Raw genomic sequence first — 16,036 nt, forward strand, 5'->3', positions numbered from 1 at the left:
AACACGTACACGACCAAAATGTTCGGGGAACACACACAGGCGTGACATAGGCTTTGCCACAGATATACACAACGTTCTTGAGAGGCAGGTTTACAAGGGTTCCAAGTCAAGGTCCCCGGCCATTAGGAAAGACACGAGGTCCTCATGAGGGGTCAGGAAAGGAAGTAATCCTGAAGTCCAGAACGGCTTCATAGAGGAGACACAGACTCAAGCTGGCCTTAAAAGTCAGAGTGAACAGAGTGAAGGAGGACAGTCTAGACAGAGAAAAATAAATTAAGACTGTGGACCTCTCCCTCCTGGAATTATATTAATAAAGCACCCTTCTCTGAAATGACTTGGAAGAAATAAAACAAACCAAGTTTCGTGGGCATTTTGGGTCCTACAGAAAGAAAACTGATAACCAATCATATAAAACCAGATAACTACTAAGAGTTACTGGCTATAGGTACGAGGTATGGGAATGATGTCAGGAATTCATTCACAAAAAACTTTTACTGCTCCTGCCAACCCCCAACAAAGGGGGAAATTACCTAAATGTTAAATATTACCAGATCCATGCTTCTATGAAAGTTAAGACTGTCATAGCCCAGAGATTTTTTCATCCAAAAACCTAAGGTGGGTCCGGAAAGTATCACTTTCTAGGCACAACGCTGACACGTTGAGTAACCCTTCCAATGCTTGGTTTTTCCACAAGTACAATAACACTAACCCTCAAGGGCTTTCACAAACAAAGGCTTCTTCCTAGAGTTTTCAGAATAAACCTTCCGGGCTATTTGGCCTGGGGTAGGCAGGTCTATACACTGAAGGGTCAGGGTGGGGGAGATGGGAGGAGGTGATCAATCCCCACCAAAGATTTAAAAGCTAGATGCAAAAGAGAAAATATCACCCTAAGAACAGGAAAATCAAATTGCCAAGATTTATTTAACTTTTTCTTTTACAGAAAATACATGTATGTAATATAAACACTGACAGGGAGATAAAGTACAGGGATCAGGAAGACAAATGCATTGGACAAGACTCTGGCTTCAACACCGCACTGCTTCCTGATTTCATGTGCAGCACAAATTACATGGTCATATATACTGGGAAAATGCAAGGCAACATTCATCTAGATTTACCAAAACACCAGAGGGCCTCTGAAATCCAACAATGCCATACGGAAGCCTGGTCTGTTGCTAAAGAACAAAGCTGAGCACACGTCCATCTATCCATTTACTCAAGGCATTTCATGTAGTAACTTAAGAATGAATTAACACATGAGCTTTAATGGGCTGTGGAGGCAAGGATGAAATTGTGCCTCTTTTCCCTCTTCAGAGAAAATAACTTAATTAAAAGCATAGCTGCCTGACACCGGATAGATGACAGCATAATCACAGTGAATTATTTCAGTAAATCCTATGAAATGCAACACACAATAAAGGATTGCCATGGTGCTTTGCCCTAACAGTCATTCCAGATCTAATGCTATAAAATCACATGTTTTTAAGGCTCTTTCCCAGAACTCCGAACCAGGAAAAATGACCCAAATAAATGGTTGAGATCAAGAGCCACCTTGATTTAAAACAATCTGTTTCTAAACTTGAATTCAATAATAAAGAGTAGGGGTTCCCATTTTCTAGGATTATCCCAAGAGATTAAAGTGACTGGTCTTTCATCAAAGTGTACCAGGTGATAGGCACACTTTGATAACAGTGCCTAATACAGTGTCTGGTTCAGTAATGGGGCTCAGTGTCTTATGATCTGGGGTTCAGATAAGGCTGCTTAAGATCTAGAGATTAGGGGGGCACCTGTCTGGCTCAGTCAGAAGAACATGTGACTCTTGATCTCAGGGTTGTGATTGGAGCCCCACACAAGAGATTATTAAAACATAAATAAACTTTAGAGATCAGCAAGCCCTGAAACTGCCAAGTACACCCACTCCCTCGCTCAGCTCCGTAATCAAAGGTTCTTACAAATAATCTGTAGTCCTTCATTCTTCAATACTCAGCAACCTGTGGGGAAACAAGTGCCTCAGAGACTTCATCCTTATGGGAAGCAGAGCTTATGGCAGCTCATGCCAAACACCGGTTCTCTAGAAGAGAGATGCTTGTGTGACCAGGTGTTTTTGAAACTCTTTTTCCCAGGCACAGCTAGCCTCCCCGTATTGCTGAGATGGAGATTTTTTCTTAAAGGTGGTTATATAACATCACATGAGAAATACTCATTTTCACAAAAAAAAAAAAAAAAATTCACCTTTATATCCCTTATCCATAGCATTTGGCACAATGTTCTGCAATCTATTGTGCTCTCACTAAAGATGAACCTAGAACAGAGGAAACCAAAACCAGGTCTTAAAAGGGATAGGAACAGATATTCCCAAGGAATCCCTGGATCAACTGTGACCTTTTTTGTGCTCTATTACAGTAAGTTCTTACTCAGAAGGCTTTTTTTTTTTTAACATGCAAGATGATAAAATAGACCCGCACCATATCACACAGATTAGGAAAAGAGCTATTCACCCTGGACCTCTGTAATGGAACTCATTTACCTCTTCAAAAAGTAGAGGGCTTTAGCCATTGTGAAAGACAGAACACTGTTCCTGCAGGTAGGACAAGATCTTTCACCAAAAATTCTCTTCCCTGTAGTCAGACCACAGGTGCCAATATTTGGCTTGGAGAGCAGGCCAAGTACTGAGGGTTAAATGCCAGAAACCTTTAAAGCAGCAAGTGGGACCCTGGCTTATCTTCACTCTCCAGTTACTGTTCTAAACTGTCTAGACTGAGTTCCTCTCCAGCACTTCAACCCCAGAAATTCCATTAGAGGGATCCCGAAGAGGAGACCTGTCATGTGGGAACGAGCCATTTCCTCCCCTATGACTTCTCTTCTCCTCTCTTGGGATCAGTTCCTGTTGGAGAAAGCCCTTCTCTTTGAAAAATGAAAGATGAAACCTCTGAAAAATAGCTTCATCCTATTTGCAGATTCTAGACACAATTACCTTGAGGGAAATAAGGCACCTAGAATAGGACCCCAGATGGCCTATGTGGGAACGCAACTGATAGGAGATCCTGTGGGGCTGCAAAGGAGCAGGGCTTCCAAACATGAGCATGACTTTCCTGCCACAGGCTGGGCTGCATGGGGGGCTGCTGCTGTGATGGTCTGACAGGCACAGTGGAGGCTCTGAAGAACCCAAAGAAATACAGACAAAAGTCTTCCTTAAAATAGAAAGTTACACTATCAAGCAGGTCTCTGGCCAACGCCATCATTCTTCCAAGTAATGTCTTCAGAGTCAAGAGAGGAAGTATGGAAGAGCACTAGGGGAGCAGTGAGGGGACCCAGGTTCCAGTCCTCACTCTGTTACTAGCTGGTCACATGACCTTGGGCACGCCACTTGACCCTCCCCAACCCACCCCCACCCCGAAGTCATCATCTGTAAAATGGGGATAAAACCACTTGCCTTGTCTACCTCTCGTCATGACGTGAGGACCAAATGAGATAATGTGAAAGTGCTTTGTAAACTGTGGGACACTGTATGTAAAGTAATAGTATATACTTATTACATTTTAATTAGGTCCTTATCATTGCCTATTTGACTAGAAGTGCCCCATGCAGAATGTGCTTTGCAATAGATAGACTCAAAAATAGGTGCTATAAATATACACTGGCCTTTTCCACTAGGGTTTTCAAAGAATAAAGGGAAATTCTTAATTTCCTCAGAAATGGCCTCAGAATACATTACTTAAAAATGTGAGGTCATCCAAACCTACCAAGTGATAGAATTAATTTTCTCCAAATATGTCGTGTACAATTAGGTCTGGTCTGTTGATACCTTTATACAGAGAAGTCTTAAATTCAAGAAACAGCATGCTAAAACTTAAAAGAAAACATAATTACAGTTTGTTGTAAAGGAAATAAAATGAAAACAAGAGGCATCCTATATAACGAAATTAGGTTCCAGTTCCTCAAATGGTTGCCTTTTTCCTGAGATATCTCCAGGACAGGGTCCTAGTCCTGTGAAGTGCTTTAGAGAAGCTTAGCCTTGCACGAGGTGAAAAGGACATGTAGGTTGGCAATTAGGCTGTGCTCATTTTCAGCACTAGGATCTGAACAAGGTCTGCTAGGAGCTGCCAAACAGCTTTGGTGGAGAAGCCCATATGGCCCAAAAGAGGCTTGCTAGTTCTCAGATGCCAGGCCAGAGTATGGAGAGCAGTTTAACGCAGCCATCCAGTTCAGGGATTTTCAATTCTTCCTGTAAGGTGGTTCTGCTCTTCTCCGCTCTAGTAAATAATTGAACAGAAGAAAAACAGTAAGATGTACAGCAACATATCTACCAGACTTTAGGGCCTTTTTCTGCCCAGCTGCAAGTTTACATGCAGAACAGAGACCCAGGCAAGACATGAATGGGAATGACTCTGACCAGCCCAAAGCACCCAGATTCCAGCATCCGTGTGAGACAGCCTTTATTACAAATGTTACAAATGAGGAGTTGGAGGGAGTCCTGTCAGTGCAATCACTAGTTAACAGGATGGTCGTCCTTTGGGGCCACAGGTGTGTTGCTAACCTCCGCTTTTCTTCCTGATTTGCTTTGCTTTCCGGGGTTTGAGGATGGTATAGTTTGCATACGCTGTATACTGATCTGACAGGAAGGGGACATAGAACGCCCGCAGCAACCTTGAAGATCTGAAAAACAAAGAAAAAAGAAAAAGAAAAGACAGAATTTTATCATTAGAGAGAATTTACTAACAGTGTTGAAAATGATGAAAGGAAGTTACTTAAGTGTGGTGGCGAGGATCATATTCTATGTATGTAGCACAGAAAAATGTGTCCTTTAACTACTAGATCAAGAAAACAGATTTAATCAGACCAAGTACCTTGTTACCAACACTGAAAAGATGATGTCCCTCGTAAGCCAGTGTTTCCTTCAGAATAGCTCTAGGCCTTCACTTTGCATAGAATATGCCATAGAAAAGTTCCAGGTCAATCAAACCACTGCTATTACTGGAAAAAAATTTTTTTTAATTTTATTATGTTATGTTAGTCACCATACAGTACTTCATCAGTTTTTGATGTAGTGTTCCATGATCCATTGTTTTCGTATAACACCCAGTGCTCTATGCAGTACGTGCCCTCCTTAATACCCATCACCGGGCTAACCCATCCCCCCACCCCCCTCCCCTCTAGAACCCTGCTTGTTTCTCAGAGTCCATCGTCTCTCATGGTTCATCTCTCCCTCCAATTCCCTCCCCATTCTTCCCTTCCTTCTCCTAGTGTCCTCCATGCTTACTGGAATAAATTCTTAACACCCGGTTTCTGTATCCAAGAGCCTGTAGAGATACCAGACGCTCCAATGATCCTGATGCCAGTTCTAAGTGTCCTAGGAGAGGCAAAGAAAACTATGTGCTGGGCTTCCTGAGCAGTGTTCTGGCAATGCCTAAATCAGAGAGAGAGAGAGTATACACAAGCTCATGTCCCCGGCGGGTGATAATATCCCCACTTGTTACTAAAATACACAAACGGCGGAAAACCTGAATTTCTCATGACTTTCTGAAGAATGTGAAAAATGCCTCACAGGTATTGAGCACTCGGTATTGGACAAGCACTGGAAAAAGTGCTCACACTTTTAAAGATGTTATTTAATTCACCCAATAACCCCATGAGCAAAGTGCTGTTATTATCCCTACTTTATAGATGGGCAACCGAGGCTGACGCAGACGAAGTAACTTGCTCAGGGTCACACAGTAAAGCGATCGCGCCTCATTCAAATCCAGATTTGATTCCAGGTTCTGCACTGGGTCACCTGCGCTCTTGATCTGCACCATGGTTTATCCCGCATCCCAGACACCAGCTAACCAAATTCATCACTTCCTAGAAAATGTGGCAGCGAGAGTCTGGTATTCTGTATGAAGCCTTATTCCTTGACTATGCTTTCTGAGTCTGAAAATCCAAAGTTGGCCCAGTTACTGCCACCCTCAGTGAGGGAGCTGAAGAGTGTTCTGCTGCCAGTCCTCTTCCAGACTCTAAACTTGTAAATGTCATGTCAACGTGGCATCTGTACTGGCAGCCTCGCCCTGGCTTTGGCAGGCTCCCGCAGTGCCTGCACACAATGATATCGTGCTTGGCATACACACCTCTTAGATTCTCCCCAAATGGGACGCTGGCAGGGCTCTGTGCTCAACAGAGACGCACTTTACTTCAACAGCTAACAGCTCGAGGGCTTTGATAGAAAAGAGGCTTAGAAGAGACACATGAGATAAAGCAGGCCTGCTAACAAAATGAACAGGAGGAGGAAGCACCCACCTCAGTCAAGAAGAAGTTAGTTTATCCTTTCTGTCCATGCTGCAGAGAAGGGGAAGGTCAGAACAGAGAACGGTAAGCACAGCAAACTCCTGCAAGCCTCAGTGGAGTAAAGAGAGGCTAAGACTAATTAAGTGTCATTTCCATTCCAGTGGACTCTGCGATCAAAGCCTCACTAACATGGTCAGCTCAGCCCTTCAGGCAGCTCCAGTAGAATATTAGGTCTGCTGGGCCCAATCTGAGTTTTTCACTTTCTTTTTTTGAACAATTCCTTACTACTTGGGAAGACTGTTATTTCATAGTTTTATTTGTTTTAGAGTCTTCCTAAGAACAAAGAGAAATTCTACTTATTTTTTAAAATAGAATAAAACTCATTCTATCTTGTAATTACCACATGGATCCACTGCCACCTTTTATAAATTCAAGTTATATTACGGGATCTTAGTGGTTTTATTTTTTTCCTGTATCTCGGATTAATTACAACTATATTTTTTTTTAAAACTAAAATAAGACAAAGGAAAATGATGAAATCACCAAAAAAGATGACGCAAAAGTAATCACTATTGCATTTTATCTGCAATTTTCTAACTGCATTGCCCAAATTATTGTATCGTCTTCCAATAACGTATAAAAGACCTGAGACACTATCTTTGCAGTCGGCTTTTAGCTTTCATTGAACACAGCTGAGAATCCAGGATTTTTAAATTTTCTGCCCATAATGACAATGAGAAGAAAACGGACAGAGAGAAAGATTTCACAATTATTAGATCCGAAGATGAGTGTACAGGGACAAAGAGCAGCACCCCTAGCAAGGATGGTAACACTGATCCGAAATGAAAGTTCAGACCAGGAGTCTAGAGATGACTGCATGCCCCACAGTATACATGGATGGATCTTCTCAAACTCAAGAATTAATGAGTGGGCAATGTATTTCTCAGAACAAAAAGGAAATAAGGTATTTTGATTCAGTTAGTCATTCCACAGGGAGGACTTCATCATTCAATGTTTTGCAGCAAGAACCTACACCTTCCTGTTACGCTTAAAAAGGGCGTATGACCATATGCTTTCATCTTTAATGATGTCTGTGGGCCAAATTTTATTTGATACAGTTCATAAGTGGACAAATGCTAAAGGCAGGTTAGTACACAAAGGTGACTAGAAACGTATATATGGGAAAGAAATTTAAAAATTCAATGGATCTATCATTTTAGTTGGTATCAAAGAATGAAAATGTCTGAATTGTGGAGCCAAGAAGATATAGTCTCTTCAACAAAATTATGAGCCATTAAAGGTTTCAAAAAATTCTAGTTTTTCATTTTGATGATGCAAGTGCTAGAACAACCAGAAGTGGTAAGCTAGAACCTACTGGAGATATATTTAAAGTTTGGAACCAGTATTTTCAAGATGGCTATATTCCAGGTCCATGCATGACAGCTGCATTCCAGAGGTGTCCATTTCAGGTGTCTACGTATCTATGTACATCTATTCCAAACCAGGAGAATATGGAAGATTCAGGGTTACTACACTTAAATTATTAAGATTTCAAATGAAGGTTTTTGTTTTTGTTTTACTATCCTCTCATTTTTATAAGTTATTTATAAAATAACTAAAAAATGTAAAAAAACAAAGTGTCTATTGGGCAAGACAGTAAATGGTAATGGACTATTTTTCTTGGTATGTTGATAGATCATGCCCAGAAACTCCAGAAGAGATCTCGGGCCATACAGGGGTCATCATCAAAAATACCGATTGCCCTGAAATGGAAGAAGGGCCACTATGCATTACTGTTGAAGGCAAAGGTGGGCTGAGACAAAGGTAAAAAGATAAAGGAGACTGGGACAAAATACGTGCAATACATAGGAAAGGATTAGTAGCGAGAACATATGAAGTATTTCTGCAATCAAGAAGACAAATGACTCTGTAGGGAAAAATGATAAAGAACATGAACAGAGAAAAGAAACATAAATGGCCAATACTGGTGATCTAGTTGGGAGAGAGAGATGATGCATAACCACGACGCAGCACCCACTAAATACTAAAAGCTGATACCAAAGTTCAAAGTGATAATATACACATTGAGAAGAGAGGACAAACACTGAGGGTTGCATAGGTGTAGAAAAAGCGTTTACTGTATCTCATTTCATTTTCTCCATCCAACATTCCAAGATACACTCAACAGAAAGGCAACATGCTCATTCATAACCAAGTCTACAGGATCTTGGGTTAAATGCTCTGTCCACTCAGCACCAGCCAGAAAAATGGCTTGAATAAAATCCAAACTCTTTCGCATGGTCTACAAAGCCCTAGGAGATCTAGCCCTCACTTCCTTGTCCCACCTCCCCTTGCTCATTGTCCTCCTGCCCACTCCACTCCCCCACCAGCCTCCTCACAGTCCTTCCCTCCCTATAGCCTCTGCATGCTTTCCCTCCTCTCCCTGGAACACGCTTCCACCCTGTTTTTCTCATAAATGAGTCTGACTCATCTTAGAGGCCACCTTGGAGAGGTCTTGTGACACCCTAGGAAAGCCCAGGTTTCCATTTCTAACACAGTTAATCTCTCTCGGGGCACCTTGTGTGTTTCTTACACTCTGCACAATTTACATTTATTTGTTGATTAACTCGTTTATTGTCTGTCCCCCACACACCGCCCCCAGATATCTGGGACCAAGTCTGTTTTATTTACCAACAGCACAGTGTCTGGCACATAGTACATGCTGAAAAACAGATGTTGGATGGATGGATGGATGAATGGAAGGCAGGGAGGGAGCAAAGGTGAAAGAAGGATGCTGAAGAGAGTGAGGCAGGGATTTTATACAAATGGTATCTGAGTTTAACTCAATTCAGTTCTTCCACCAGTGACTGAGCACCATATCAAGCAATGGTTTAAGTGCCAGAAAAACAGTGGTGGACAGAAGATTCCTACTCTCAAAGGGGAATTCGAAGTCCCATTGATGGGTGGTTTGTAATAACCATCTTGCTAAGGACAAGCATAGGTATGACTTGGATACATCGAGAGATCTATGAAGCATCCTGATTCTGCCATGCTTCCTCAGGACACAATCACAAGAAATTCAGCATCAAATTCTATTATTATGTGTTCAGGAAGCAATCAGTCATTTCTAGTTAAGCCTGAACACAAAACTATATAAAAGGTGGGGACTCTATATAAGAAGAAGCTAAGAAGAATTTATTTATCATCAGAGCTTGGTATTGGAAAAAAACCTTATTAGAAGGTGAATCTCCTTTTCTCTTGGAGATTCTGCTTGTCGTCTTTAAGAGCATTATCTACCTTTAACATCTAAAGCCACCAATGTCTTCTAAAAGAAAAGTGAGCAAACCGTCAATATACACACCTTTGTATGTGTATATTGATTTTGATTTTTTTAAATCCAAAAAACAAGTTGGCTTGAATTCTCCACTTCTAACACTATAGCTGCTATTCTAAATTGATTTCTTTACCATCAACAGCTTTAATATGTTAAGCACAACTGGGGCCCTTTAAGTTGTTTTACTGTTGCTGGAAAAAGGGAAATCAAATTGGTTATTTGCCTTTAGTGAAAGAAAAGAGCAGTTGAGCACTGGAGTAACATAGACCTGGAAACACTCACAGACCTGGAAATAAATATCAGACTGAAACACAAATTAGAACAAAATTAATGTCTATCAAAACTCATACAACAATGTCTGTAATAACGTAAAATGGCAAAGTATTGCCCTAGGGAAGCACAGGAAGCATAATTCAGGGAGACGCAAAATATCTGTATCGATCATGGAAGCTGACTTCCCCTTCCAGTGAGAAAGTCACTTAAGCAATTCAAGGATGAAATCCACGTTGACAAAGCAATTGCCTGAATAGCATAATTAGCCGACAGCTCAGAATGTTTTCTAATTCAATTACCAGCCCTATTGATCAGGGCTGGGGAGCGATCTGCTGCAGAGATTTCAATCTGCCCTTGCTGACTTGGATGGAAGACCACCCGCCAGAACCTGAGGTCGCTGGGCCAATTTTTCACGTTAAAAAGACAACATCCAGGGGCTCCTGGGTGGCTCAGTGGTTTAAGCATCTGTCTTCTCCGAGTCAGGTCATGATCCTGGGATCCTGGGATGGAGCCCGGCGGGGAGGGCTCCCTGCTCAGCGGAGAGTCTGCTTCTCCCTCTCCTGCTCCCCCTGCTTGTGTGTGTGCTCTCTCTCTCCCTTCCTCCATCAAATAAATAAAATTTTAAAAAATAAAATAAAAAGAAATAAAAACACCCTAGTCTTCAGGTTTTCTAATTTTTATCTATCCATCCATCCGAACATTAATATCCCTGTGAACCTCTAGTCTAAACCCATTGCCAGTTCTTTCTAAAGCTGGTTTCCTGGGGCGCCTGGGTGGCTCAGTCGTTAAGCGGCTGCCTTCGGCTCAGGTCACGATCCCTGGGATCGAGTCCCTGCATCAGGCTCCTTGCTCAGCGGGGATCCTGCTTCTCTCTCTGCCTGCCACTCCCCCTGCTTGTGCTATCAAATAAATAAAATCTTTAAAAAAAATAAATAAAGCTGGCTTCCTCTCTTTTTGTCTCTCTCACTCTCTTGCACTTAAGTTGTATTCCAGTGACAGACTGTCCATAACCCTCAGCACAGAGCTGGCCTTTCACAGATCTTCAGTTCAGAGGAGGATCTCAGAATCCCCTCAAGACTTAATCTTAGCCATCCTCAACCTACAGTCCCATATCAAGCAACTTAAGAACTGCTCAAAAAGCTGGTACGCATCCAAACTGTGACTGTGCTTTAAGATTCTTTAACAGGAAATGGGGTGAGGGACACTAATGTAAGTAGTGCAGAGGTGACATTTATATCTTTTCCCAATTGGAGAGAAGGACACAGGAGTTATGTGCTCTATGTTATATAGCCCACTAGAATGTCAGTCTCTTGAAGAAAGAACTTTGTCTAACTGCCGGATCTCCAGTTTTTAGGGTGGTACCACAGAAAGTGCTCAATAAATATTCTTCTGTGAAAGAAGGAATGACTACCTGACTCTTGGAGCACCTAGTTTTACCTCCCTTGCCTCTGGCAGCATTCATCTTCTAGAAGGAAAAGGAATTATAAAAAATAATATGAAGCTCTTGTTTCTCTTCACTTCCCAAACAACTCAATCCTAAAGACATCCATCAGACGGGTCCAAGCAAAGCAGAAGTCTATAGTGTGTGGGGGAGAGAAGGGGTCCCACGTTACAGCACAAGTAACAGGTGGAGGGCACCATAGTAGCAAAGAAAATATTAATGCAGGAGGTCACATAACCTCTCCAGGTTTCAGTTCACATAAACTGTGCTGAATCATCATTACCTACGTGACCAGAATGACAGTTTCCAGCAGGGATGTCCAATAGACCCTTGACATTCAATGAATAAATTCCCAGTTTTGACTATTTGGTAGCAAGCTTCAAAGATGCATGTAATGATCTGGAAGCTCACTGAGGCGCTAACTGTAATCACCGCACTACAAGACTGGTGTACAGACCGAATCATTTAACTGATCCGGGGCCCTGGTCAGTCACCTGACATAACACCATAACCTCTTGCCAGTCACCTTTAGCCAAAATTCAGAATGAGGGAATGGAGAAAGAACTGGTATTAGGCAACTGGCCATTTTCTGACCTTCAGTCCCACCACGGTGCTAGGAAGATGCTCTTCACTAGTCTCTTTTCCATCTGATGGCTACTAAGATATGAAGGTGTTATATGCTCCAGCCACCATTCCTGTGGAGAAGACACTAAACCGTGTTCAAAACGGTGTCTGTCTCTGCTCTTTGGACCCTTATTTGAGCTATTTCTATGTGACAAATAGTAAGTAACACTGGAAATCACATCAGGTAGACGATTCTCACAAGATTTACAGAGAGGAAATAAACAGTGAATATACTTTAAAGTAACTCAAGAAGATTTTTATCTTTTTTTTTTTTTTTTAGCTAAAAAAACAATTTGTGATTTCTCTCAAATGTGTGGTTCACTGATGGGTTTTGTTTCATCTGATGTTGGCTAGAATCTTCACAATGGCCACACTCCCATGGCTGGACTGAGAGCTCAGCTAGTGCAAAGGGCCTTCAGGCCTCCTCCATGTGGGCCTTTCTCCTTAAAGCCACAGTGCCTGGATCCTAAGAAGGAGCATTCCAAGAGACAGGAAACAGAAGCCCATCCATCAGCCACTCAACAATCTTTATCTTACTGAATAAGGGCATCAGAAGCTTCTAAAGAAATCCTTATTTCACCTTCTTCTCCTTTTTTACTTTGGCATAAATCCAGTTTTAAGAATGTGAAATAATGGGGCCCTGGGTGGCTCAGTCAGTTAAACATCTGCCTTCAGCTCAGGTCATGATCTCGGGGTCCTGGGATCAAGCCCCACGTCGGGCTCCCTGCTCAGCGGGCAGCCTGCTTCTCCCTCTGCATGCCACTCCCCCTGCTTGTGTGCACTCTCTCTGTCTCTGTCAAATAAAATCTTTAAAATAAAGTGATCTTTTTTTAAAAAAAAAGAATGTAAAATAACCACAAAACAAGAAAACTACAGGCCAATATGACTAATGAACACAGATGTAAAATCCTCAACAAAATATTAGCAAACCGCATACAATAATACATTAAAAGATCATCCACCATGATCACATGGGATTTATTCCAGGGATGCAAAGATGGTTCAATATTCACAAATCTGTCAGTGTGATAGAGCACATCACCAAAATGAAGAAAAATCATATGATCATCTCTCTAGATGCTTAAAAAGCATTTGACAACATTCAAAATCCATTCATGATGAAAACTACCCAACAAGTGGGTTTGCCAGGAACATACTGTGACACAATAAAGGTCACATATGAAAACCCCCCAGTGCAGTGGAGGCCTGTGTAGGGCTGTTGCTCAGCAGGCCCGGCCTGGCTTTGGGCCCAGGGCCTCAGAGCCGGGGACTCTGCCCCTGTGCCGGCCTGGCCGTGGCCAGCAATCCCGGTATACCGCGGCGCCTGCTGCAGAAAGATGTGGTGGGTATACCACGGAATATTACTCAGCCATAAAAACGAATCTTGCCATTTGCAACAACATGGATGGAACTAGAGAGTATAATGCTAAGTGAAATAAGTCAGTCAGAGAAAGACAAATACTGCATGATTTCATTCATATGTGGAAGTTAAGAAACAAATGAACAAAGGAAGAGAGAGAGAGAGAGAGAGAACCCAAAAAACAGACTCTCAACTATACAGAACAAATTGATGATTACGGGGGGGGGGGGTGGTGGATGAAACAGGTGAAGGGGATTAAGAGCACTTATCATGATGAGCACTGAGTCATGTATAGAATTACTGAATCACAATCATATTGTGCATCTGAAAGTAATTTAACACTATGTTAACTACACTGGAATTAAAATGTAAAAATTTTTTTAAAAAGATGTGGTATACATACACAACGAAATATATTATGCAGCCAAAAAAAGGGATGAGACTATGTCATTTGAGACAACATGAATGGACCCAGAGGGTATTACGCTAAGTGAATAAGTCAGAGTGAGAAAGACAAATACCATATGACTTCATTCATATGTGTAATCTAAAAAATAAAACAAATGAACAAAAAGTAGAATCAGACCTATAAATATAAAGAACAAACTGAGGGATGCCAGAGGGGAGGTGGGTAGGGGATGGGCAAAATGAGTGCAGGGGGGGAGATACAGGATTCCAGTTACGTAATGAATAGGTCATGGGAATAAAAGGCACAGCATAAGGAATACTGTCAATGATACTGTAACAGTAATGTATGGTGGCAGATGGCAGCTACGCTGTGGTCAAAGCAGCATAATGTATAAACTTGTGGAAACACTGTTGTACACCCGAAACTAATGTAACATTGTGTGTCAACTATACTCAAAAAAAAAACAAAAAACAACATGAAATACATCAAATAATTGGTAACTATTTTCTGAGACCTTAGTATGTCCTAGGTGTTGCAGAGATTCAAAAAGAGTTGTGGTTTCTAACTCTCAAGGAGCTTAGAAATAAAGACCTCTGATGACGCCGGCCACTTGGTCTAAGCTCGCTAACAGCAGGGGCAGTCCCAAAGGACTGCACACACTCTTCAAACCTGAGAGTCTGTAGCATGGACTTGGGGCACAGATGCTCTGTACATAGTCTCTTTCTAGAGATCTAATTTCAAAACAACGGGAAGCACACTCTGGGTTTCAGAAAAACAAAAGGTTTGTTCTTCTTAAAATGTCAGCAGATCTCAATGATTAAGCAGTTGAAGACTGCAATGAGCAAAATGCCAATGTGTTTTGAAGCCAAATCTAGCCTGGGGTAGCTCTGCCAGATGAAAGGTCTCAGCAAAGTACTGGGAGAAGATTAAAAAAAGTGGGGGGGGGGGAGGAAGGCCAAGAACTGATAAAGAAACAGAAAGTAGTGAGAATAATGAGCTGTAAAGAATTACGAAAGTTCATGGGGTGCCTGGGTGGCTCAGTCGTTAAGTGTCTGCCTTCGGCTCAGGTCATGATCCCAGAGTCCTGGGATCGAGCCCCACATCCGCTCCCTGCTCAGTGGGGAGCCTGCTTCTCCCTCTCCTGCTCCCCCCGCTTGTGCTGTCAAATAAATAAAATCTTTAAAAAAAAAAAAAAAGAATTACAAAAGTTCAGAAACTCTGGGGTGCCTGGGTGGCTCAGTCAGTTGGGCGTCTGCCTTCAGCTCAGGTCATGATCTCAGGGTTCTGGGATCGAGCCCTGAGTCGGGCTCCCTGCTCAGCAGGGAGTCTGTTTCTCTCTCTGCCCCTCTGACTGCTTGTGCTTGCTTTCTCTCTCAAATAAAGTCTTTAAAAAAAAAAAAAGTTCAGACACTCTGATCTCTTCTTCCTTACAATTTCTCAGTATTCTTGGCAGAGATGAAGGAGCTGGAGGTACCACCATGATTGATGTGTAGGGAAAAGACAAGAGCACTTCAATTACTGATTAGGAGGGAGAACTAATTCTACCCAAAGGACGTGAACACCAGCTGAAGCATGTCAAACTGTTGGCTTGCAACCAAATACTGCCATAGGGTGTAGTCTCCCTTTCCACCTGGGTAGCAAAAAGCCACAGATGAACAGCCTGCTGGACTATTTTGTGCACCATATGTCTCTTCTGCTAGAAATCTCCTTTTAAAAAGTAAAATTTCAAAAATTATCCAATTTGGACGAAGAATGGCATCAAAAGAGCTGTGATGGTTTTAAAACACGTCCATAATTCTTTGACATTCCTCCTGTCAATAAGGAAAGTCTAATTCCTCTCGCCTTGAACATGGGTTATTCGAGTGGCTTGCTTTCAATGAACAGAATGAGACAAGAGTGAGACACTGTATGAATTCCAAGGCTTGGTCATAAAAAAAACTTTATAGCTTCTGAGATACTAGCTCTTGGAAGCCGGCCACCAGGCTGTGAGGAAGCACAGGCCATGTGGTGAAGCCACGTGTAGGTGTTCTGGCCGCAGCCGGCACCAGCTGCTAGACGTGTGAGAAAGCCTTTGCAATGCCTCTAGCCCCAAGCACCATCTGACGGCCAATGCATGAAGAGCTCTGAGCAGCTGAAGAACTGTCTGGCTGAGCCCAGTCAACCTCCAGAACCATGAGAGAAAACAAGTAATTGTTATTCTTTTATATTGCTAAGTTTGGGATGATTTGTTATACCACAATAACCAGAACAAAAGGTTCCAACTGATTTGCCCTTTACAGCAGTTCTCTATGATCTTCTTCTCTTCCAGAAATAAATAATCCTGCTGATGCTGCG

The 16,036-nt window shown here is 42.1% G+C and overlaps 1 protein-coding gene across 4 annotated transcripts in view; it reads right to left on the reverse strand.

Annotated features, from left to right (window-relative positions):
* Positions 1-764: 764 nt before the first annotated feature.
* The window catches only part of ALG9 (ALG9 alpha-1,2-mannosyltransferase), an 88,003-nt gene continuing 72,731 nt past the window's right edge, over positions 765-16,036 (reverse strand). For all 4 annotated transcript variants that reach the window (XM_032427919.1, XM_032427920.1, XM_032427921.1 and 1 more), the window contains 2 exons: positions 4,538-4,656; positions 765-4,253 (listed from right to left, as the gene is read on the reverse strand). In XM_032427919.1, the coding sequence (XP_032283810.1) occupies positions 4,216-4,253; positions 4,538-4,656 (157 nt within the window). In that variant the 3' untranslated portion in view covers positions 765-4,215. The remainder of the gene's footprint in view (positions 4,254-4,537; positions 4,657-16,036) is intronic.

The sequence above is a fragment of the Phoca vitulina genome, unplaced genomic scaffold, assembly GCF_004348235.1.
Source record: "Phoca vitulina isolate PV1807 unplaced genomic scaffold, GSC_HSeal_1.0 scaffold38, whole genome shotgun sequence".
Classification (NCBI taxonomy): Eukaryota; Metazoa; Chordata; class Mammalia; order Carnivora; family Phocidae; genus Phoca; species Phoca vitulina.